The following is a 25,209-nucleotide window of genomic DNA, read 5'->3' as shown; positions in this document are numbered from 1 at the left end:
GTTCCACACGTGGCTCTGTTGGACAGTACAGCTCTAGAATGGTAGAAAGTTTTGCACAGCCGTCTAGATGCATCAACCTTCCCCTTGTAGGCTGTGAACCCTGAGAGTGAGGGGCGGTGTGTGAGGGGTGCAGGGGATGATGTGACTGAGGAAGAAACCTGTCACTATCTCTGATGTTGTCTTGCTACATTAGCTTTTGAAGAAAGCTTTGAGCTTTAGGAGCTTCTGTAACTGTTTTAAATGAAATGTCCCCCCATGTTTTGGTAGAAGAACATTTTTGGCAGCTGGAAATGTTTCTGCCTACCAGGCTGTCACTGATGGCATGTACCATGGGCTGCCACCACTGAGCAACTCTCTCAGGAAGAGCATTTTTGCCTCACAGCTTGGCCTGCCCCAGCCACTGGATCCACGGAGCCTCCAGGTATGTTTTATAGGTGTTTTAGACCTATAAAAGGTACATTTTGAGCTGGGAATTTTGTCACTTCGTTTCCATTTGGTTTAAATTTTGCAAGAGTGTGGATTCTTTAAAGCCCTTCAGTCTCTCTTGGTGCCCCTTCACTCTCACAGTGGAGCAATCTGGGTCTACATGGCCAGCTGTTATTCCCAGACTGGGTCTTTTCTGCAAATACTCAAAAAAGCAAGAGCTTGTCTGCTCATAGCTTGTAGCAAAATAAACAATCTTACCCATGAAATAAATGATAGAAATTATAGTACATAAATTGGGTCAACAGCTGAGTTTTGAATAGCCCTTGTTACAAGTGTTATCAAATGTCACCCTGGCAACTATTATTGCTCCTAGGTGGGAACAGCACTATCCTCCCACCTTCTAAAGGGGTCAAGGCTTAGAAAGCTGGATATCAAACTACTGGAGAGTTGGGGCAGCACCAGGCCACAAACTATATTACTTATCTATTGCTGCAGAACGAATCATCCTCCCAGGTTAAAACAATAAACGTTTATTATCTCACATAGTTTCTGAGGGTCAGGAAGTTGGGAGAAGCTTAGGTGGGTCGTTCTGGCTCAGAGTTTCTCACAAGTTGCAATAAAGATGTTGCCAGTACTCTAATCATCTCAGGGTGCAACTGGAAGACTATTTTCAAGTTCACTCGTGGCTGTTGGGAGACCCCAGAACATCCACTCCCATGCTTATTCCTGTGGACTTCTCTTCAGAGCTTTCTCACAACATGGAGGATGGCTTCCCCTAAAGCAAACCCTCTGTAATGGTTTAGATGTGAGGTGTCCCCCAAAACCTCACATGTGAGACAATGCAGGAACATTCAGAGGAGAAATGATTGGGTTATAAGAGTCTTAACCCAATCAGTGAATTAATCCTTGATGGGATTAATTGAGGTGGTAGGGTGTGGCTGGAGGAGATTGGAGTTTGGGTGTGGCTCTTGGGTATATATTTGTATCTGGGGGAGTGGAGTCTCTCTGCTTCCTGATGATGTGAGCTGCTTCCCTCTGCCCAGCTCTTCCACCATGATGTTCTACCTCACCTTGAGACCCAAGGAATGGAGCTGGCCTTCTATGGACTAAGACCTCTGAAACCCTCAATTAAATCTTTCCTCCTCTGTGATTGTGCTGGTCAGATCATTTAGTCCCAGGAGTGAAAAAGCTGACTAAAACACCCTCTGAGAGGGAGCAAGAGTACTTTTTATTACCTAATTTCAGAAGTGACACCTCATCACTATTCTCATATTCCATTCACTAGAAGTGAATCACCAAGTCCAACCACACCCAAGGGGAAGGAAATTAAGTCCCATCTCTTGATGGGAGAACTATCAAGTATTTGTGGACATATCTTTAAAATCACCTCTCAAGCCCAGGATTTTTACTTGAAAATCGACTTAATGTTTTGATATTATAAACATGATACATAAGTGATGCCAACATCAGTCCCAAGCAGGTACCATCCTTCTAAACTACAAGATAGTGATTCTCATCCAATCTTTGACCCTCACTTAGACCCGGAATACAGAGCTACACCCTGACCCCTGGGGCTGCTCTGGTTGCCTCTGGGTGTTGTCTAGGATTAAGTGGATACAGGTGTGCTAGCTCCCTGCTACCAGAATCAGTTCTAGATCTGGGAATTGACCGAAGCCAGAAACAGGTCTAGAAGTGTAGAGTGGGGTTACATAGGTAGGCCCATTGGATCCAGGGCCACATGATGTCGTAAGAGAGGCAATGCCATGGCTGTTGTCCTGTGATATGGAGAAGACAGAGACCTCCATATGAGAAGTTGTAACATCAGTATTGAGTTGATATCTGGCATTACAGCACAATGGTGAGGAGGTCCACTTTTTAAGATTCCTAATATAGAGAGCATTTAAGCAAGTTTACTTTTGTAGACTATAAATATATCCCATTGGTGCTGTAGTGTTATGGAACTTCTGAACACCAGTACTGACTAGTTATACAGAAACCATCTGCTGCAGAAATAATAAAAAATAATTATTATTACTCTCTCCTCTGCATCATCAAATATTTTCCACCAAGAAGTATTTCTACATAATAAATGAATCATCCAACAGTGTGTTGGAGTACAAATGCAGAAATCCTGTTCATAAACAGATGTATTTAACTTAGGGATACAAGACAACGTTACCATGTCTATTATTTGGTTCTTTTAGGCATCTGTGCTATTTCCCTGGAGAGCATTTCTGGAAGACGGAGGACCATTTCCTGTTATAAGTAGCAGACCAGATACCTTAGAGTATAATATGCAGGTAGGTATATCTTCCCACTTATTGGAAAGAGAAGAGAACGCAGACTGTGAGGCAAGGTGTCAGTAGGTCCCCAGGTCACAGCCTCCATATTCCAGCCAGTGGTGGATAATTTATGAGATAAGCAGGGTGCTTAATTATGAAGCTGTAAACCTGATCCTGCAAGGTGAGTCATATTTTTTTCCTGTGGAAGAGACTCATGTTCTCAGCAGATACCGACCTTGGTTGTAGACTCAGCTGAAGTTCCCATGGCGGCAGTGATCTAGGGGAGTGGCCATCCATCACTACTCACTGTCTCAGCCTCTTAGAGAAACTGCCAGGCTGGTAACTCAGAGCCGTGTGACTCCTGACTTGCCTAGTGAGAAGGGCATTTTTTACACAGGACTCATAAGGAGAATTTCTTTTAATTGTTTTGTTTTTCATTGTTAACCTCTTTTAATTATTTAAATTATTAGTTTCCTTTAATCATTGCATGTTTTCTCCTCATTATCTAAGTAAATATTGTTGTATTTTATTTTCAAAAATATAGGAAAGAGCTACTCAAGAGGTAGAGGCAAGAGGAGGATCATAAATTTGAAGCCATCCTGGGCAATTGAGTGATACCATGTCTCAAAATAAAATTTGAAAAATAGGCTGGGGATGTAACTCAATGATAGAGTACTTGCCTAACTTGCCTGTGATCCTGGGTTCAATATATATATATATATATATATATATATGGGGGGGGACTATGACACAAAAATCAACCATAACCTTGCTTCAAAATATGGCGTGGTGAGTGAGTGGGATGGGCCAAAAGCAGCTCTAAGTTGACAGTGGTTGGGACTAGGTGATAGGAACTATTATGATTGCTTTTTCAAAATTCTCCAAAAGTAAAAAGTGTTTTTTTTTAATATAGCAAAAGTAAGAATGGTTGAAAAATTGTAATCCCAACACTCAGACAATAGCAGTTCACATTTTGAGGTTTCCCCTCCACCCCCCGTACTTTTTTTTTGATATCCATGTGTTTATATGTGTACTTTTAAAGGAAAATCGCTATCACACTATACATTTGCCAAATACAGATCTGCTATAAGGACTGGAAAACTTGATACTTCTGCACAGAGCCAAATATCTCATATGTTCAAGCAGGACTTTAAACTACAAGTGTTATTTTGTTTTTTATGGATTTTCTAGTAGTTGAAAAGATGGCTTATAAACACCTAGTTTTCTTCCCCAAAACCACATGTGAATTTTATATAGAAGACTTCAAAATGGGAGGCATTTTTTGCTTGTTTTCAGCTGTGCCTCTGTGGGCTGAGTGACTGTGACCGCAAGGTGGCTCATGGAGAGCTGGTAGGCATGCAACTGCTAATGGAAGATGTACTAAGCAGCTGTCATATCACCATGGAAGGTCCCCTTGGATGGCAAGCCACACTGGACAAAAATACACAGGTATTCTTGGTGAATGGTCTACATAATCAACTGGTGCTGTGTGGTACAGAAGAACCTTCCTATCTAGGTAATGGGTTAGAGAGCCACATTGTTCCCATAGCCTCTTCCAGGTGGTCCCAGGACTGTGCTAACGTCACATGAAAGCAACAATGAAGCATGGGTAGCCTGTGAAAGCTACTACAAAGTATATTCTTTCACATTTAGTTCCATGATCAATTGTATTTCCATTTTTTTAAATTTTAAAAATAGAACACAGGTTATGGGAGGTCCATTGGAACCATTCCAGCCGAGTGCTTTCCTTAAGAGTCACTCATTAGGATCAGAATAGAAAGAGCCCCAGGTGAGCTTCTGAGGCTTGTGCTTGTATTTCATCTCTTAACCTGTGGGCTCCCAACCAGCATTCCCTCCCTTGGGCTTATCCCCTCCAAAGATCCAAAGTACAAGAGTCACGTACCCACCTAGTACCTTGACTTTAAACAATTCCGCATGCATAGTGAGAAACCCAGAATCCAACCTGTCTGGCCTTAGGGCTCTCACATACTCAAATCCACGTGTTTCTCCATTCCTTACTCTCTCTGTAGGCAAACCCATCTACTGGTGATACTTTTATGCAACTCTGAAATCTTTGTCTAGTTCAAATCTCAATCCAACAGATTCCTATCTTCATCTGCCTCCTGGACATCTCCTTTTGCTCCATCTCAGAGACAATGTGTCCTAACCTGAGCTTACTTTACTCCCCTAAAACTCCATCCTCTTTCTACATCCTACTCCACCACCAGACACTAAGTTTTGCTGTCCTATTATTTTAAGATCTCTAGCGATCTCCTTCCTCATGGTGACCTCCCTCCACAATCCCAAATCATCATCATCTGTTGCTGTTGTGATTATAACCACCTGTTGGAATCCACACACTTTCTCTTGTCTCCTTCCAACCCATTCATCAGGGTAATATTTTTTTGCTGGGGAGGGAAGTTCAAGTACTGGGGATTTAACCCAGGGGTGCTTGACCACTGAGCCACATCCTCAGATCTTTTTATTTATTTATTTATTTATTTTGAGACAGGTTCTTGCTAAATTGCTTAGGGCCTCCTAAGTTGCTGAGGCTGGTCTTGAACTTGTGATCCTCCTGCCTTAGCCTCCCTAGCACATTACAGGTGTGCACCACCGTGCCTGGTTCACTAGGGTAATATTTTAAAATAAAAACCTAATTATGTTACTTTCCTCCTTACAGCCTTCTGATGGCTTATGAATGCCCTGAGAGTAGAGTCCCCATACCCTAACTGGAACTTCATGACTTGGCTCCTGCCAGTATCTCTACCCTCAACCTCATATTTTGTCACATGTACCACATCCTCTTCTGTGCTTTTATGCAGCCTGGTCCCTTCCTTGGAAAACCTTCTCTCTTCCCATTTTTAATCTCATCACCTGATTAGTCCCCTATCTTTCAGATTTTAACTTCCAAACCACTCTCTTTAGGAAACTTTTTCTGATCCTCCACCTTTAAACTGATGCTCCTCTATGCCAATTAGAGTGCTCCTGCCACAATAGCTTCTGTCCCATTAGCCATGACTTAAATAAGAGAAGACTGATCTTCCCATAATGGAGTCCAGAAGGAAGAAGTTCAGGCTGGTGCAGCCACTACCCGAAGGATTCAAAATGTCTCCCTTGTCCTTGAAGATAAAAAACAGGAGCAAACACACTTCCTCCTTGAGGAGCTTTCCTTTTATCAAGAAGAAAAATCTTTTCTAGAAGCTTCCCAGTAGATTTTTTTCTTATGTCTTTTTAGTTAAAACGGAGTCACAAGTCCACTTCAGTCCAGAGGGATCATTTGCAGAGCTGGGTGTAGAACAAGTAGTGCCAAAATTAAGACCAAGATCAAGAAGTATGCAGGGTCCTTTGCTCCCTCTGTCACTTTCTGACCCTATTTCTGATGGGTTACCATCATTTCCTAACACTCCCTATCCTTTTCCATCTTATTCTTCATCTATCCTGTCTCTTCTTCCTACTTCCATCCTTAAAATCATTTAGATAAAAATTACTTCTCTTAATATGAAGTAGGGTTGCTTTAATATTATTGTTTATTTTAATTAGTTTTATTTTATGGTTTATTTTTATTTAGGAAGATTCAGCTGTTTATAGACACTAGGAAGCACTGGAATCTGCACCACCCTGTGAGTCAGAACTCGTGGGTAGTCCTAGCCCAGCCATGCCACAGTGCTAAGATCTCTCTAGATCTCAGTAACCAAAACCCCAAAGCAAAGATGGTGAATTAACTTAAGGTCTTTTAAATTGTAGTCCAAGAAGCCCTTGATTTTCTTGGAGACACCTTGGGCTTCTTGAGCAAGTGGGGCTAATTATGAGGCCTCTAGTATGCTCCCTCTATGTCCCTGTTTGTAGCTTTGTTCCTTTGGCTATTTTGGGCCACTACCCAAGATTTTATTTGGTGAAAGGTTTTTGAACATAAGACAAAGCTGGAAATCCATGGATAAGTGGTTGCTTAGGAGGCCACAGGCCTCAGTGCTTGCCAGCTGTCTGTGGGAGTTCAGTCTCCCCTGGGTCAGCCTTGCCAGTTCTCCTTTGGACACTCTGACCAACCCTCTTCCAGGCAGACACACCTTTCTTTGAATACATGAACAGCACTGATCTAAGATCCAACGACTCCAGGTTGTTTTTTCTGTTCCTAGGCAGGAAACTTGAGTGTCTAAGGTACTGTTACCTGAACATTCTCGCATTCAGATCATGAGATTTGCCATTTGGTCTGTGAAGGAACACTCCTTTTTCTGTGATTGAGACACTGCGGTCAGGCTGAGGACCTGGACTCAGTTCCCCCTTTTGTCTGCCCCTCTCTGGGTGGCCCTGCCCCTTACTGACTGCAGGAGAACAAAGGCCTAAAACCTTTTCCCCTTCACATCCTCCAGGACCCACAGCGGCCCTTCGACAAATACTTAAGGAAAGCACCCATGAACAAATGAACAAATCATAAGTTTAAAGTAAAATTGCCTATTGAGTAATACATTCAAATGAACAGAAATGTTCTCTGTCCAATGTTCTTTTACAGAATGAAAAAGGAACAGGAGATAGGATAACTTAAGTTTCTATCTCCATACTCATAAAATGGGTAAAATTCCCAGTGAAAAGTTATATTACTGCTCCACCGTGGTGGTGACTTAAATCTCAAATGTGGTGAACACTTTCCAGAACGCAGAGGCTAAACATGAAAGGTTTTTTGTTTTTTTGTTTTTTTGAGGGAAATAAAATCTTAATATGCAATAAGATAATTTTTTAAATAAAGGTTCAAGACCTAATCTGACAGCTGAGACTGAGTGAGACATTTCTATTCTTTCTGTACCCGGTCTGCTCAGGAAGGATTCTCAACCTCTTTCTGCTTGACATGTGCTACAGGCCTGTAAACCATTCCTCCTGGGGAAAACATTCAGTCTCCAGAGCATTTGTTTTGCATGGGCTGCATGTAAAAAGTTATCCCATTTTGTCCACCATCAATAAGGGATTTCTGTAATGCCTTTAGCCAGATTGGTCCAAAGAGCCAGGAATCAGAAGTCAGTTCCAAAGTAGCCCAAAGGTTTCCAAGCTGCTGGAGGGCCAGTGCGATGTGGTGATGTCCTTTGTTCTGCTGAGATCATTTCTGATGCTGTGGAAGCAGCTGGAAGTATTGAAGGATCACTGGGGCCAACTCAAGCTGGGAAACCAGGACATCAGCTCCATCTCTTTCCACAAACAGTACTCGGAGCTCTACAAGTGAGTGTGGCTGAGGCCGAAATTCACGTCAGTCAGTAGAGCACAAGGGTTTAGCAGGTCCTGCCTCTTGATGGGAAGGCAAGATTTGGTCCACAAATCCTAGTACACTAGTACTCTATTGAGCCCATGGCAGCTGGTGACACTCTCTATGAGAGTGGTGACACTCTCAATGCCATAGAGGAAAAGCTGAGTTGTATTAACTGCAAGGACAGAGCTGGATTCCTCTGAGTTACACTATCTTTTATATGTCCCTAGTGTCTGTCTTTAGGAACCTGTGTTCATCAAGTGACCCCCACAGTGCTGACTCTAAGGTTTTTTAGCTCATAGGATCCCAGATGGCCCTAGATAGACACCTGCTGCTGCAAGCTGCTTCTTCTCACTCTTGGCCCCATTAGACCTGAGTGCAGAGTCTGCACGATTGAGGCATTGAAGGCAGAGTATAATATTGGCACTGTGGCGTGAAGCTGTAGGTCTGTGAGGTGGTGCAGAACTTGGCTGTAGGCCTCAGCTGGGATGGCTTAACTGACAAGAAAGGCTTGTGCTTCTGCCACATATATAATCAAACAAGTACCCACCCACCACCCCAGACCTTACCCAGCTTCAGAAAATCCACTTTGGCACAGGCAGAATTGTCTATCCGGTGACATTATTACAGTCAGTGTTCCTGCTAGCCGAGGGATGAGAAGACTTGTCAATATTTTGAAAAATGAGGACTGAAATTATATGTACCCAAATGGGAAAAGACCTCAGGATTTAATATTGACTGAGGGAGTGGTGAATTTAGATGTTGATGTGTCTGTAAATGGGTTGGGAGGTTTATACCTGACAGCAGGAAACAAAGTGAATGAAAATAATTGCCAAAGAATCAGAATGAGAACAAAAAAAAAAAAAATGTTTGTTTGCTAATCTCTGTCTCTCTTCTTTGATAGAGCTGACATTCTCTACCCCAGCATGAAAGCTATAGCGAGGCAGATGGGGAAAGAAGATGAATTTGAAAGACTTATAATAAATAGCCAGTCCATTCTTCCCCCTAAAGGAGCTTCAGAAATTGAAATAAAAACTCAGCAGGTATGCAAGAGCTATTTTAAATTTGCTTTGGAAAGCTTGCTTTATGGCATTAGCATGTAAAATACAGATATACCCAAATGGTGTTTTTTTCTAAGAAGTACAGTGTAAATTGAAAGTTTGGAAGTCATTGGACAGACTGCAGGGTGTGGATAAGAGGGGAGTAAATATTTAAATGTATCTGGGAGCTTTAATCAAGCAGAGAACTACCTCTTAACATCTCAGTTCTATGTTTAGATTTTCATTATTTTGATTTTTCTCCAATTGAGATGCACCTTCAGAAGAAACATCAATAACATAACCATTACTCTCTTAAACACAACATCCAGCACACAAGTGTTCATGTAGAAATGAAATATTGAATATAGTTCCTTGTTAAATTGTTTTTCTGAAAGTAAGAAAATATAATGTGTGCACTAGCCCACTCCATGCGTTGGATGATCTATATGGAAAAGTCTTTTCCAAGTCTTTGCTAGGCTTGACCCTGAGACCCAAGCTCCCTGTGGTGGGGCTTATTGGTGACAGGCAAGCCAAGACCCTGATTGTCTGAATGTCAACACAAAAAGGATGTCCATCCACTAAGCTACAAGGTGGATTCAACCCCCACACATGCCCCAGGGCCAAGCCCATCATGGCTTAGCCTTCTAAACCTTGGTACCTCTCCAGCACCTGGAACCTTCCAACAAGGAAACAGTGGGCTTTGAAAGCAAAAATAACTGAAACGGGGGCAGATGTCGACATACCAGCAATGCTTTATTAAGCATTGGAGGGGCACATTTTCAGGAGAGAAAATGGCAAATGGTTACAATAGGGGTCTGAGTTTTACAGGGTTTAGTGAGAGTTCATCATAGCAGAATATTTAGTTTGCCTTAATCATTAGAGATTTAATCCTAGCAGAATGTGTCTGTTGAGCAGTCAGGAAAATAATCGTAGAATCAGAAATGGTGAAAGTCCAGAGCCCATTATTTTCCTTCTCTCTCCAGGGACCCAATCTCCTCCTTTCTCTCTGGGGGCTGTTGTTTTCCATGTCCTTCAGGCTTTGTGAGCATGGTGGACAGGGGGAGGGCTCATGGTTATTGGAGTGGAGTTTCTTTTCATGGGTGCAGAGCATTCGATCTTCTCATGAACTCCTCCTTGGTATCTAAGTTGAGTTTTAAACCTGAAGCCTTCTCTTATGAAACTGCCATCTCACAAAATTCCTGCCCACATTTACAGACCCCAGAAGACATGAGGTCACCTCTGGCATGGCGCTCTTTGCAATTTAGCAGAACTGGTAAAAAAGGTTGTTTTATATCAACTAGGGTGTGGACCAGGAAAAAAAAGATGTTGATCTCTCTGGAAGTGTATCTAACCCCTGAGAGCCCAAGAAAAGAACTCCTCCTTCTTCCTAGGGAGAAAATAACTGAGGATAGAACTGAATTCAAAACCCCTGTGCAGGAATTGGACTTGGGAGCCCAGAGTGTAAGCTAAATGTGGAGTAACTCTTAACCTATGCTTACTTTAGCTTCAGAAACTTCTGGAAAATCTTGAAATTCATATGATCCAGGAGGTCTTAAGGAAAGTTAATAAAGAGATGTTACTGGTTTTATCAGAGAAGTCCAAGAAAGAGTCTACTCTCCCGACAGGTAAAGCATGTTTATTTTTATTACTTAAAAAATTTGTATTATTATAAAAGTAATAAGAAATGTATCTATATTCATTATCTTAAAAATGCTGCATTGATGTAAAAAATATCTTTTATACCTTGACCCAGAGAGAATTACTACTAATGCTTTGGTTTCTTTCTTCCACTTAAAAAACTTTAAATAGAAAATGTACTTTAACTTCATTCTCAACTATGCTAATTAACTCATAAATGAAATAAAGTTGAAATGAGAGAAGCACAAAAAGTCTTTCTTATATATCATATATATGACATATATACGTGAAAATCTTACAAATATGTGTACTTAGGGTGGGAAGACATTCAAAATTGTTTCCTCTGAGGACTAAACTTAGGGCAACTCCATAGTCAGTGTACTCACTCAGAGTATAGAGGGGCTCTTGGTCATCATCTTGAAACTCGTAATAATTTTAGCTTAGAGTTTGTGTTTTGTAAGTCCAGTGAGTCATGGAGCATGCACTGAGGGCTTGGAGACTTGGCTCGGACCTTCTGCGGCTGCCTCCCCACTGTGCACAGTGTGATCCTTAACTGCCTGCTCCTCTGCCCTCTGGCATCCCTAACCTCCTCCTCTATCCCCACCCATCAATCACTGCCACCATCCACAACCCCCCCACGTAGGGACCTGGGCACAGGCACTCAAAGTTGAGTGTGTACACCTGGCAGTGTCTCAGGCACAAGAAAGGCAGCACCACGGCGTGCTTAAGGGGCAAGCCAGTGAGAATGATCCTCTAGCCCACCATGGGTAACTACAGAATCCAAGGTCAGAGGTCACAATACCTCGGGGATTTCCTGTCCTTAGTAGATTGGGGTGGGGAACCCATGAGAAGAGGAGATGCCTGGCTTAACTTCTCCAATCCTGATCAGGGCACAGTGCCTCATTCTGATAGCTGCTGGGTCACATTTACGCACTGAGTGCATTTACGCACTGAGTCACAGGTGGGACTACAGGGTGCTAATGAGGGTCTCCCCTGTCCTCTGAGGATTTTCATACCCAAAGGAGAGCAAGATTAAAGCAAATAAAAACACTGTGACAGGTCAAGAGGGACTGCAGAGAAAAGGAAAACCTTGGTATACTAGTGTGTTATTATAAAGCTACTCTTTTCCTGTTTTTTTGTTTTGTTTTGTTTTGTTTTTGAGCAAGAAGCCCTGTATTTTTATTGCACCAGTCTCTGATTATGTAGCTAGTCCTGTCTGAACTACAAGTACCTACTCTTAGCACTTTATAATTCTATGGGAAAATTTGTAACCTTTGATCTAGGGAGGAGCTGTCTGACTAGCAAAGCAAATTAGGTCTTTCTTTTGAGAGGAAATCTATAGACATTGTAATGTTAATTATAACCTCAGTCCTCACCCAAGATATTGCCTCCCCCTCTGTATAAAGACATCGTCATTTTATCAATGCTTGAGTAACTAAATTCCATAAACAGGGCTTTGGGGAAAGACTGTAAAATAAGAGGACAAACCACTCCCCCACTGGGTGTCTCTAAATGTCACCAGAAAGCTGAGTGTGACTGAGCTCCAGTTACGGAACACTTCACAAGACACAAAGCTCCTGCTGTTGTGCTGTTTGCTGCTTTGGGGCGGCTCCCTTCGGAGTCCTTGGAGAAAATCCACAAGCACAGGGCAGGTGCAGCCATCTGCTTGTTTCCGGCTGTTGTTCTTATGAGACACCCTGGGGTGGGGGCAGCATATTTGCTTTGGGGCTGTGCTGCCTTGTACAAGGTGTTGTCAGTTGTGCTGGAAAAGGGCCTTCAATAAGGGGTCAGTGGGGACAGGCAGAGGAGAGGGCTGGAGTAATTTTTATTGTGGTTAGGTTGACATAACTAAACCTTACCTTGACCGAGACTATGCTGACCAATTCTAAACCTTGGAATTCCCACCCACCTACAGTTCATCTCAGCAGCAAAAGGGCACTTCCAAGTGGGGGCCGCTTTGTGCAGAGACCAACCACTGTGGTGAAGTTTAGCTTGGGGCCAGTGATTTCTCCAGAGGGAGGCAGGATTGCAGAATATTGAGAACTGTCAGAAAGCAGAGGCTCTTGTCCTTTCTCTCAGGGTCTTTGCTTTCTCTGTTGGTCAACTCTCCTGTCTACATTTATACCTGCCAAAAGGGAACCCTGGAATACTTCTCTCCCTCTACCTCCTCCCTTCCTGCCCACCATGTCTTGGAAGTTAATCTTTTTATACGGTGGCTAAATGGGTTCCCAGATGGTCAGGGATGCTCAGAAGATACAACATCCAGATTTGGTCCTGGTGCTTGTTTCTGGTAGCTAAACTGATGTTCCCCTGGAAGGTACCGCAAGCTGCTCCAGACATCCTTGATCTACCCTCAGGGTTTGCCTTAACAGAGAGATGGGCTCCATTGGTTCAGAGGAGCCCTGTCACTCTGCATCTTCAACATTTTGGCATTAAAGTAATTTTAACTGATTTTCTAATTTTCCCTGAGCGATTATATAAGTCCAACAGTTGCCAAAGTAGAATGTATATATTTCAGGGGTGTGGGAAGAAAATTTTAGAACTTCTAAGTAGATTAAGACCATATGTAATGGTATGTGAATAAGAAACTAGTAGAAGTGATAGGTCTAACACATACTTAACCTCAGCCACAGCATGAAGCTTAAAAGATGATCTAATCACATGTGATAAGAAGTCCGTCAAAAACATTTTTAAAGGTCAAGGAAACTATTGGGAATGCGGACTACAATCCATTCTCATTGTCAATGAACCTTATCCCAGTATATTGTGTTTTGGGAAGTTAGCTAGTGATAGTGCAGTAGGTAGTTCCAAGTATATATAAAGTAAAATACAAACAATAAATTTAATATAACAACATATATGAGTGCATATATTAAAAGTGAGTGATCACAAATGATTTGCTTCAGGGAAGAGCAATTAAACCATTTAGAAGAGTGTGGTTTACACCAGTATTTATCAGGGAACACAGGTTCCCTGAGATGGTAGTGCAGAGGTTTACCCACCCACCCTTCACTAACAGATTCCTGGGTTCCTTGAAACTTTCTGCTCCCTTGTTAACATAAACCAGCAAAGTCCTCACTAGTCACAGTCTTCAGGTCACATATGTTTACCTTGCTTTGTTGATCAGTGTTTGCTTCAAACCAGCTTATGCCATTTTAGTTGCCATTGAATTTGAGTAATTTAATTAAAAATTATGTAAACAGATAAAATGAGAGTACAAAAAGAACAAGATATGTTGTTTCTCTAAAAACTAAGTTGAAATAGTAAACTGTGGTACAGTCAATGAAATATAATTCAACATTAAAAAGAAATGAACTGTCCACTCTGGAAAACACATGGAGGAATTAATGAATTTACTAATGAATGTATATTACTAAGTGAAAGAAGCCACTTTGAAAAGGCAGCATGTTGAAGAATTCCAATTATATGACATTCTGAAAAAGGCAAACCACGGAGACAGTAAAAAGATCAGTGTTTGCCAGGGATTGGAGGGGTAAAAGGGAGGAGTAGGCAGAGCACAGAGGATGTTTAGGGAGGTGACACTATTCTGTATGAGACTACATTGGTGGATACATGTCATTATACATTTGTCAAAACCCAAAGAATGTATAACACTGAGAATGAACTACAATGCAAAGTTCGGAGTTTGGATGATAATAGTGTCACACAAGGTTTATTGATTGTAACAAATGTACCACCCTGGTGCAGGATGTGGACGGGGGAAGAGGCCCTACGCATTTAGGACTGAGGGTTTATGGGATCTCTCTGCACTTTCCCCTCAATTTTGCTGTGAACCTAAAATTACTCTTTAAAAATTCAGTTTTGTTTTCCTTTTTCCACACATTCTAAGCAAGAGCCCAACTTTTAAGTTATATCCCGTTATGTCCCCAGCCCTCATTTACTTTTAAAAGAAAACAAGTTAAAAAAAAAATAAGTTGAAAATCTTAGAAAAAATTCAATAAAGGCTAGTCATTTAGAAAAAGAAATATCAACTTAGTTATGAACAGATGACTGAAAAGGTGGGATGAAATTATGAAAATGTACAAAATGATGTATATAATCTTTGAGTTCTTGCTCCCCAAACAAATAACACTAGAAATTGTAGGCATACATTATATATTATGGTTTATAGAAGAAAGAGTTTGTAAAACTCCCATCAATGGGCATGTGCCAAAAAAATTAAAATCTCTACGGTAGATGATCGGCAACTGTTTGTAAAGTTTTGTATTTAACCTAAAAATTTAAAGTATAGATAGTGATGTCATTTGTAAAGCATTCTCTGCTTATAACTGACTTCTTTTGACTGACTAACCAACGTGTAGTCTTGATTACATGAGGTAGGATTATTTCTGTTGTATTTTTCAGAGGTCGGTTTTTTTTTCAGGAGAAGCTTCTTTGCTTATGTTGAAATGAAGTTGGAAAAATCAGGGTAAATAGTATTGAAAAGTTTCCTCCACTCTGGACCTCAGGGCCTTTATTACCCTACCATGCATTATTACCCTGTGTTCAGGAAAGAGAAAAAATGCAATGGTTTTTAATTTATTTAACCACAGAACCCTTTTCTCCCCTTAGGAACATTAATTATTAACTCAAAGAATTAGTGTTCTGGGGAGCAATTCAAAAAACACAGGCTTACAGGACACATACATATAGTTCACCCACTTATCAGGGCCCCTGGCTGGTCAGGAGAACGGGCTTGACTGGCAGATGTGAGGCTTTAAGTTTCACTTCCGCTCTGGGCAGTTGTTGGTAGGGAAGTGAAATGTTACCCAGTCAAGGTGTCCTTCCTCGAGGGAGGAGGCTGGGCCAGGGTGCTGTTCAGAGAGGGAGGGAAGGTAAGTGATTTGGCCAACAGGAAATCAAAGTTTCCTTTAGTCAAAGACCCTGGGAAGAGAGTGAGAAGGGAGAACAAACTCCCAGTTTAACATCTAGTGTGCTGTCTCCCTCCCACTTCCCTGCCTCTGTCAAAAACTGCTGCTTTATCTTAAAGAAGCCATGACCACACACATAACACTGAGAATAAGACACTTTTGGAGACAGCTAACTCCCCTTTGCCAGGAATGAGTTTTCTTGGATGGATTTCACTCTTCCTTGCTCCCCACTCCACCTACCCCTAACCCGCCCCTCCTGCCTGCAGATACAGTTGCGTGTCTGAACTTCTGGGAAAGTTTCCCAACATCTGGTAGAGTACTTCCTCTTCAGCTGGGCCAGAGCTAAACCCCACACTGGCTCAGTGGGCCTTTCCCTGGTGATGGTCCCCAAACTAGATGTGCATGACAGATGAAGTCCCTCACCAGGCTTCTCTGCAAGCCAGAGATCTGCCATACCAGTTCCCTGGAAAAGTTATCCATTTTCTTGTCTGAAAAATGTTCTGAAACATACATGAACCCTGTCGTGTCAAAGCTTAGACTTACTAAAGTCTTAAACATCTAGGAAGTATGAACTCTCGGCACGTGAACCCTTGAATTTTCCTTGAATTATCAACTATGTTGGGACGGTGGTGATATGTCTACTCACCTTTATTTCCTGAATGAAAAACAAGCTCAGATTTATATGTTTATTATGGAAAGCAGCCAATTGTAGAAAGAAATGTAATAAATAGCACAGTAAGCGCAAACGTCAGAGGCCTCAGCCGTCATAGCCACATCTCTGGGCAGTCTATGCTGGGCACTTCCTGTTCTGTGCACTGAGACTCCTGTCAGAAAACTGAGTGTAAAAGTAGGAGATCTTGCCTGATGTTAGAAACAGCTGGGGGCAGGGAGGCACAGTGGGCGTCCTTGCTGCTGGCCAGCACCCTCATAACAGAAAGGGGAGTGGAGTGGGACTTGGCTCTGGGGAACAATTCCAAGACTCCTCTGAGACCATGCACGAGGAAGTGAGTTCCACCGAGCCGATCTTACCAAGGCAATCAACACACAACGTGCTCTTGCTCTTCCATGTGGAAGTTAAGAAGTGTGGATATTCTTACATTGTTCTAGTGATTTTTTATTTTGATTTTATTTTTAATAGGTAATACACAGGTTCATGGTTCAAAACACAAAGGATATAAAAATAGACATTTATAAGTCTCCTTGCCACCATTCACCCCCTTGTGTCCCATTCTGCCACCTATCTATAACCACTTCCATTATTTTTATAAATCTCATGTGTTTCTTTATGTACATGTTAATTCATTCTTTCATTTCATCATGATTTACTGAGTACCTTCCATGTTCTAGACTACTATATTTTAGGTACTTTGAAGGGATACATCCTTACTTTCATGAGCAAAAATTCTTACTCTTGTGGAGTTTATAGTCTAGAATGGGGTAGATAGCAAGGATTAAACAAAAAAATAGGTTTTTTTTTTTTTTTAAATAATGGAGCATGGAGGATGGTATTGAGAAAGCTGGAAGGGGGGCCCATTGCAATTTAAAATAGGGTGATCAGAATAGAACTCTCTGGGTTAGTAAGAAGGTATTTAAGTGAAGCGCATCCCAGACAGAAGGCACGACTCATATGAAGACCTTCAGTAAAGCATGCCCTGCTTATGTGGGGAACAGCAACCTCAAGTGTGGCTGGAATGGAAGATGTGAGGAAAGAGAGCAGGAGATGAAGTCAGAGAGGGAGGAGGTAAGGAGGTGGATCAGGCAGAGCCTCGTAAAAACTTTCACATTTATTCTGAAAGTAATGGGGAGCCTGCCTCTGGTTTTGAGTGATGTGATCTAGTTTATATTTTACTGTACTCTCTCTGGCTGCTATGGTAAGGATAGAATATGAAGGAAGAAAGGGTGAAAGAAGGAGAGGTTGGTTTGGAGGCTGTTACAATAATCCAACAAGAGGAGACAGTGGCTCAGAGTTGGGAGTAGAGAGAAGGAAAAGTGGTCAGACTCTGGGTATATTCTGAAGGAGGCACAAATTGATTGGGTACTATTCAGGGTGGGAGAAGGAGATGAGTCCATTATGACTCCAAGATTTTTGACCTGAGTGATGTGAAAATAGAATTTCCATCAACTGAGACAAAATAGGGTGTAGATGAAAGAAGTTAGGAAGGGAAAATTGGGGATTTGTTCATAAATGAGGCTTTGAATGCCTTTTAGACTACAAGAAGAGAGGTTCAGTGGGTATTGGATCTAAATTTGAGAGTTGTCACTAGATGAATGAGATTCAGCTGTGAGAAGAGATGAGCTGCCAAGGAAGTAGGTATATGAGGAAAAGAGGAGGTAAACCAAGTGCTGAGCCCTGGGTCACTGAGAGCTGGGAGGGGAAAAGGAGAACCAGGCAAAGAAACCTCGAAGGAACAAACATGGAGGTAGGAGGGAAACCAGACAGAGTGGAGTCCCGATGCCTAGTGAAGGAATTTTCTCAGATAGGAAGTTAACAAATGGGGTGAAATGATGCTGGTAGGCAAGTGAAACCACTCTCTTTAACCAGAGGAAATGGCTGGCACTTATGACAGTGGGTTTCAGCAGACGGGCGGAAATGAAAACCGGGCGAGGGAGTTTAAGGAGGCATTTGAGACAAATCAAGGACAGTTTGAGTGTAGACAACTCCTTCTGGGAATTTTTCTACAAAAGAATACAAAGAAATGAGACCATAGCTGATGGGGTAAGTGGGGTCAAGAAAAGGATTTCTACTATTTTAATTGGAGAAATGCATGTGCTATTGTGAATGATCCAGGACAGAGGGGAGAACTGAAGACATAGGAGAGAGATAGAGAAGTTTCTGGAGCAACGACCCTAAATAGTTTTGAGGGGATATCCCTCCAATTTTCTTTATTATGTCTTCTTATTAAAGATAACATTTTAGGGGCTGGGGCTGCAGCTCAGAGGCAGAGCACTTACCTAGCATGTATGAGGCACTGAGTTTAACCCTTAGCACCACATAAAAATAAACAAATAAAATAAAGGCATGCTGTCCATCTACAACTACAAAAAAAATTTAAACACATAACATTTTATATCTACTGTTCTGCACTTTGCCATTTTAACTTAATCTGTGGTGGTTGGTTGTTTATTATTATTTTCTCATCAGTATAGGGAGAATTTCTTTTTTTGATAACTGCATATGATTCTATCAAAATGATGTATCATATTTTAAGTAACTAGATCCTGAATGAAGGACACTTAGTGGTGTTTCCAAGTTTTTGCTGCTATAAACAATGTTACCCTGACAACGGTATATGACTCATTGCATATGTCTCAGCCATGTCGCTCCTCATTTGTCTCTGATGGCTGTGTTGGACTAGAATAATCACACACACACAGAGTATTAATGAAAACAGACACCTTCTAGGACCAGTAATAACCATTCACTCAGGCTTTTTAGTTATGGTAACAGAATATTGTTACTGGACTTCAGAAATGCATTTCTAAATCTTTTCTTTAGGAATCTTGCCAGGGATCTTCCCTATTCCATGTTCCAGAGGGTTCTGGATCCTTGACTACCACCTCCCCTCTGCTACTTCTCCCATGTTCTAGTACATTTGGGAATGACAGCTTGTCATGCCCATGGTGGTCTCTGAGAGCTGCCATTTCACAGCCATTAATGATGCTCCGGGTTTTGTGATCACAGTGTTGATGTGTTTTCCCTCCTAGATCTTTGGAAACATCAAGTCATGAAAGAAAATTTTTCAGTTGTAAGACCACAAATAGTTGAAAAATTTATACAGAAATTAATGGAGAATTACCAGGATAGTGGACCAGAGGTATGTATTGAAAATTAGTCATTGTTATTTTTTACAGTATAAACTCCAAAAGGAACCCTTTATCATTTAACACAGTTACTAATGCTTCCTTTACTCCTGAATCCCAAATTGTAATGATTTGTTGCCACATTAATATTGGAAAAGGACTGATGTCTATCAAGATCTGAATAGTTAGAAAATGTAATATGTTGGATGATTTTGAATTTTGTCAGGTTGCTAAAGCAACTTGGGAGTTTGTGAATGGGTTGACTTTTATGTTTAACCACATTTAGCTAACATGCTGGGCAAGCATCCTACCACTGAGCTACATCCCTAGCTCATCCACTAGCTCCTTCTCCACAAAGGGAGGCTCTACCAGTAATTTTTGTGTGTGTATCCTTCCAGAAAAAATATGTGGGTTCATGCCAACTCTATATTATTATACTTAACAGGAATGTGTATTTACTACATACACGCATGTATACACACAGTCCTTAGAGTTTCAAAACATATTTACTCTTGGCAGGAAGTGCTTAGCTAAATCAAGAAAATCCCCTGAAAAAAACAAAATAAGAGAGAAAATATGGATGTTTGGACATAACATTTTTAGGATCATTAAGTAAACGTTTTTGGTAGAAATGAATCACCAATATTCAACCTGTTTTGGCAAAATGTGCTCAATTTTTAAACAATGTTTTTCTCTAAACTTACATTTTTCTAAGTTTTTGAAAATGTTCTCCATCATTTTATAATAAACTCTTCAGTTCTTAATTACGAGGTAAAGAATTCACAAGCTTGGTCGGGAATACATTCTTCCTCAGATATTGATGGTTTACGTGTATTTTTTTCGGCTTTCAATTATACACAAACATGGTACCGTGCCCTCTGATGAGGGGGTACAGAGGTAATGAGGGCAGGGCATGCTCAGAAAAATTTTTGCATTAAAACTGTGGCTTCTCTTTAAAAGGAAGGAAATGTAGACACATGCTACAACACAGACAAACATTGAGGACGTATGCTAAGTGAAACAGGACAAATACTGTATATCTCCACTTTTATAAGATACCTAGAGAAGTCAAATTCACAGATTCAAAAAATAGAATGATGGTTGCCAGGGACTGGGGAGAGGAGGAGGGAAGTGATTGTACCATTAGCACAAAGTTTCATTTCTTCAGGATGAAAAGTGTTCTGGAGATGGCTGGTAGTGACAGTTGCTCAACCACATGCCACTGAACTGCACATGTGCAGATAGTTAAAATGGCAAATGTTATGTTACATATATTTTACCACAATAAAAGCAAACAACATACTACTATGTATAATTTCAATGCACCAATTAAAAAACAACAATTTTGTGGTTCAAATTCTGTTCCCTGCCTGCTTATCTATCATCAAGGATAAAATCTTGTATGGAAGAAACATGGGCATTGCTAGGCAGAGCAAACCCGTAGCAGGTGCAACTGAAACCCCAGAAACACTTGAAGTGGCCGGTGTCGGTGCTGGCCTGCCAGTGTCTGGGAATCATGGAGCCTCAGGATGCTTGGGCCCCTCCCCCACCCGGCAGCTTGCTTTAGTCAGCACCTCCTGAGCTGAATTTGGTCCCCTGTACCCCTCACCCCACATCTCCTCCCCAGATTCTCTGTTCTGAGACACCACAGATCATGGTTCTGACTCCTGACCATGAGCCCTTAGATGTCTGGGGCCACTTCAGTCAGAGTTCAGTAGAGCCATTTCTGGCATGTGTGGAGGCTGCAAGTTACAGCAAGGGGCGACTCTGGGAGGACAAATCAAAACAGGTGCCCCTCTGGATGTTGGATTACAAAATCACTACCCTTTCCTCCAGATGGAGCAGCTCCATGCCGGGAAACATGGACTGGAAAAGGGAGCAGTCCCTTGGCTCCCCCGTCACCTGGCTGCCTCCGGGCAGAGCACAGATGGCAAGAGCTTGCTTTCAGGACCTTTGTCTGTCTGCTCTCCTTCAGACTAAGCTACTCCCAGGTCCTTCTGTCGTTTTCTAGGAACACCCTTACCACCTTGATCAGTCTTCTTTAAATTCACGGCTTTCTGGCCAGCAGTGACCTTGTCTTGGATGTTTTACTTGGATTAATGCCTCGGAGTGTGTTGGGTTTCAGCAGCCACGTCACAGCTGACGCACTCAGCTGTCATCTGAAGCCCACACGTTGCACTCAGACATTCCGATGCCACCATATTATCTGTCTTGTTCTTAATCAGTTTGGTCCACTCTTTGGACCTCTTGAGAGTTTTAAAAATCTGGATTTTTGTCATCCGCTACTCTCTCCTAGGTTTATGCCAGCCTGAAATCTGTATCCTCATTCAAGTCATTAATAGCAGTGGATGCCAGGCAGGCCCCTAGCTCCATACTGCCCACTCTAGGCCCTGGGCAGTCAGGTCCTCCTTGGAAACACGCTCTCAATGGCCAGAAGCCTGTCCAGCTGTACTTTATCCAGCCCACAATCTCCCAGTTTTCCCTCTCAGATGTCCTGCTGAATCCATACACCATGGCTACTGTATTTCCTGGGAAAATAATGTTAATATGATCATTTTTCTTGAACCCATGTTGACTTCTTATGATCTTTGCTTCCTTGTCCAAATTCTAGAAAACCTACTTTTCTCATCCAAATTTTATACCAAATACATTGGTCTAAAGTAAGAAACTGCCTTTTTTATTCTGGTACTGGGAGTTGAACCCAAGGGCAGTCTACCACTGATCTACATCTCCAGTTCTTTTTTGAGACAGGTTCTTGCTGAATTGCCAAGCTGGCCTCGAACTTGTGATCCTCCTACCTCACTCTCCCAACTGGGATTGTAGGCGTCTGCCACCATGCCCAGCAAGAAACTGAACTGTTTGCAGATCAGAACTATGATAACCTATTTTGTGGATTTCAGAACCATTTCCATTTGTATGCCAAGAGATTTCCTACTTTTTCTAGGCACTTTTTTAGAGACATAAAGGCAAGAAGTATAATTCCTGCCCGCAGAGTGCTTATGGAGACAGGTGAAACAGCAACGTCTGGAAAAGGAGTAAGCACTTTCGTTGCTAGAGCACTCAGGGTGCCATGTGAGCTCAGAGAAGTCAGGGAAGGCTTCCAGAAGAGGTGTTTTCTGATTCATATGCTCCCAGCAGGATGTAAAGCCAGACTTTTGCCCTGTAAGGGCCAGTACCTGCCATGCTTCCCCACAAATGGCTCTCTGGAGGCATCAGTAGGGCAATCCGGTGCTCTTCTGGCCGGCACTATCCATCACAGTTCAGGTTATTTTATTTTATATTTTATTTATTTATTTTATATTTTATTTTATTATTTTGGTGGCAGGGATTGAACCCAAGGGTGCTTAGCCACTGAGCCACATCTCCAGCCCTTTTTAATATTTTATTTAGAGACAGAGTCTCGCTAAGTTGCTTAGAGCCTAAGTTGCTAAGACTGGCTTTGAATTTGTGATCCTCTTGCCTTAGCCTCCCAAGCCGCTGGGATTACAGGCATGTGCCACCATGCCTGGCAGAGTTCAGGTTTAAATGCTGGTGATGGACTCAGCCCCAAGGAGTGCAAGGCTGCTTACTGGGCAGAACTAGGCCAAAGGGCTGACTGTGGCTCTTCTGCTGCCCAGAGAGGAAGAAGTGGGCTGATGAAGCCCGTTCATGCTACATTTTGACATACAAGATGGTAACATTTACAGTGACCCAGGAAGGCAGTGGTCGGTAGTAGAGTGACTCTGAGAGCTGTAGGAGTGTGCCAGCAGAAGCCATGGAAGCTGGACTCCAGCAATTACGGTTCAAGGAGCATCAAATGCTGTTTCTGGAAGGTTGAGTGCACAGACTGAAGTTCCCCTGAAGAATGGGGACCGCTGGGAGCCCGGGACTCTGCCGGAATCTCTCCCTCACCTGTCAGTCACAGCATCCTGTGTGCACCACCTGGACACCCCCTCTCTCTGCTCTCAGACTCACACCCTCTGGGCTCGCCCATCTCCAGAGGCCTCAGCAAAGCCACCAAGAGAAAGAAACAAAAAAACTCTTCTGTCCTCTGCAAATGCTCAAGCAGAGGAGTCCTGGCTGTTCCCACTCCTTGGTGTCACCACAGGGATCCTCATCCTTGCTGGGTAAAACATGCTCTGTGCTGGCTAACAGTGCGGCAGAGTGCTGTGGGGTTCAATTCTGCAGTAGAATACATGCTCCGGCTATGGCGGCATTAGCTTGAGAAGTGATTGCCTTGCTAAAGAGCTATCAAAGAGCTTGTTGGCTTGTCCACGTCCAGGCGGTGATGCTCAGGACAGTAAGGAGTGAGTCACTGTGGCTGGCTCTGAGCACTGGGCCACACCTTATGGCCCACTGTGCAGTCTCATGACTTCTCCTGGCTTAGAGTTCTCATCAGTCAAACCCGGAAGAGCTTCCTTTGTCATTACTCAGCCCGTGTAGTCTGGCCCTTTCACCATAAAGAAGTCAGGGTCTAGGGCAGAGAACCTGACGTTCCCTTTGCCTTCTGTCAGCTGGTGAACTACAGCTGTCCTGGTGCTCACTTTCCAGGACCTGGGTGGGACCAGAACAGGGGCAGGGTGACCTGTCCCCCCTTTCCCACTGAAAGGCCCCTTGAGGAGGTCCCTGGAGCGTGAGTCAAGGGAGGCTGGGCTCCTGTCCAGGGCTTCCTGGCTGTTCATTCTCTTCCACACAAGCAGAGATGTCCTGACTCCATTGTCTACATTTGATTCTATTCTGCCAAGCTGATTTGATGGATGACTTTTTAAAAGCATAACTTTTAATTAGTATATTTATGTTATTTTATGCATTTCTATATAATTTCTTAATTATATATTATGATGATATTGTATTCAAAAAGAGAAATATGATTTTTTAGAAAATATACTCATTAATAACCCCTATTATTATTTTAGCATGTTTCTTTCCACACTCTGTTTACAACCTTTTTACTATTCATGCACTTTTAAATTTTTTATATAGTAAGATTATTCTACATGACTTGTTTTCTTTATATATTATTTAATTTGTTCTAATTAGTTACACATGACAGTGGAATGCATTTTGACACATCATACATAAATGGAGCATAACTTCTCAGTGTACATGATGTAGAGTTACATAGGTCATGTAATCATATATGCACATAGGGTAATAATGTCGGATTCATCCTACTCTCATTCCTACCCTCGTATCCCCTCTCCTCCCTTCACTCCCTTCTGACTAGTCTAAAATACCTGTATTCTTCTGCCCCCCTTATTGCGAATTAGCATCCACATATTAGAGAAAACATTCAGCCTTTGGTTCTTTGGGATTGGCTTATTTCACTTAGCATAATATTCTCCAGTTCCATCCATTTTCAGGCAAATGCCATAATTTCATTCTTCTTTAAGTCTGAGTAGTATTCCATTGTGTAAATGTTCTACATTTTCCTTATCATTTATCTGTTGAATGGCTCCTAGTTTGGTTCCATAGTTTAGCTATTGTGAATTGAACTGCTATAAACATTGATGTGGCTGCACCACGGTAGTATGCTGATTTTTTAAGTCCTTCGGGCATAAACTGATTTTCTGAGGGATCTCCACACTACTTTCCATAATGGTTACACCAATTTGCAGTCTCACCAGTAACATATGAGCGAACCTTTTCCCCCACGTCCTCACCAACATTTATTGTTGCTTGTATTCTTTTTTTTTTTTTTTTTTTTTGGTGGTGCTGGGGATTGAACTCAGGACCTTGTGCTTCCGAGGCGAGCACTCTACCAACTGAGCTATCTCCGCAGCCCCTGCTTGTATTCTTGATAGTTACCATTCTGACTGGAGCGAGATGGAATCTCAGTGTAGTTTTGATTTGCATTACTCTAATTACTAGAGATGTTGAACATTTTTCATGGATTTGTTGATTGTATTTATTCTTCTGTGAAGTGCTACAAGACCTGTTTT

General features: G+C 42.0%; 1 protein-coding gene across 10 annotated transcripts in view; it reads left to right on the top strand.

The window, feature by feature from the left end:
• Nucleotides 1-25,209, top strand: part of LOC124988397 (uncharacterized) — a 169,944-nt gene that overhangs the window by 125,300 nt on the left and 19,435 nt on the right. For all 10 annotated transcript variants that reach the window (XR_007109424.1, XR_007109426.1, XR_007109425.1 and 7 more), the window contains 7 exons: nucleotides 268-421; nucleotides 2,631-2,726; nucleotides 4,005-4,157; nucleotides 7,684-7,913; nucleotides 8,843-8,981; nucleotides 10,483-10,603; nucleotides 19,193-19,302. Coding sequence is in view for 7 of the 10 variants with exons in the window: in XM_047557887.1 (XP_047413843.1) it covers nucleotides 268-421; nucleotides 2,631-2,726; nucleotides 4,005-4,157; nucleotides 7,684-7,913; nucleotides 8,843-8,981; nucleotides 10,483-10,603; nucleotides 19,193-19,302 (1,003 nt within the window). In the remaining 3 variants the exon portion in view is untranslated. The remainder of the gene's footprint in view (nucleotides 1-267; nucleotides 422-2,630; nucleotides 2,727-4,004; nucleotides 4,158-7,683; nucleotides 7,914-8,842; nucleotides 8,982-10,482; nucleotides 10,604-19,192; nucleotides 19,303-25,209) is intronic.

Source organism: Sciurus carolinensis, chromosome 7 (genome assembly GCF_902686445.1).
Source record: "Sciurus carolinensis chromosome 7, mSciCar1.2, whole genome shotgun sequence".
NCBI lineage: Eukaryota > Metazoa > Chordata > Mammalia > Rodentia > Sciuridae > Sciurus > Sciurus carolinensis.
This window is presented reverse-complemented; position numbering and strand designations above follow the sequence as displayed.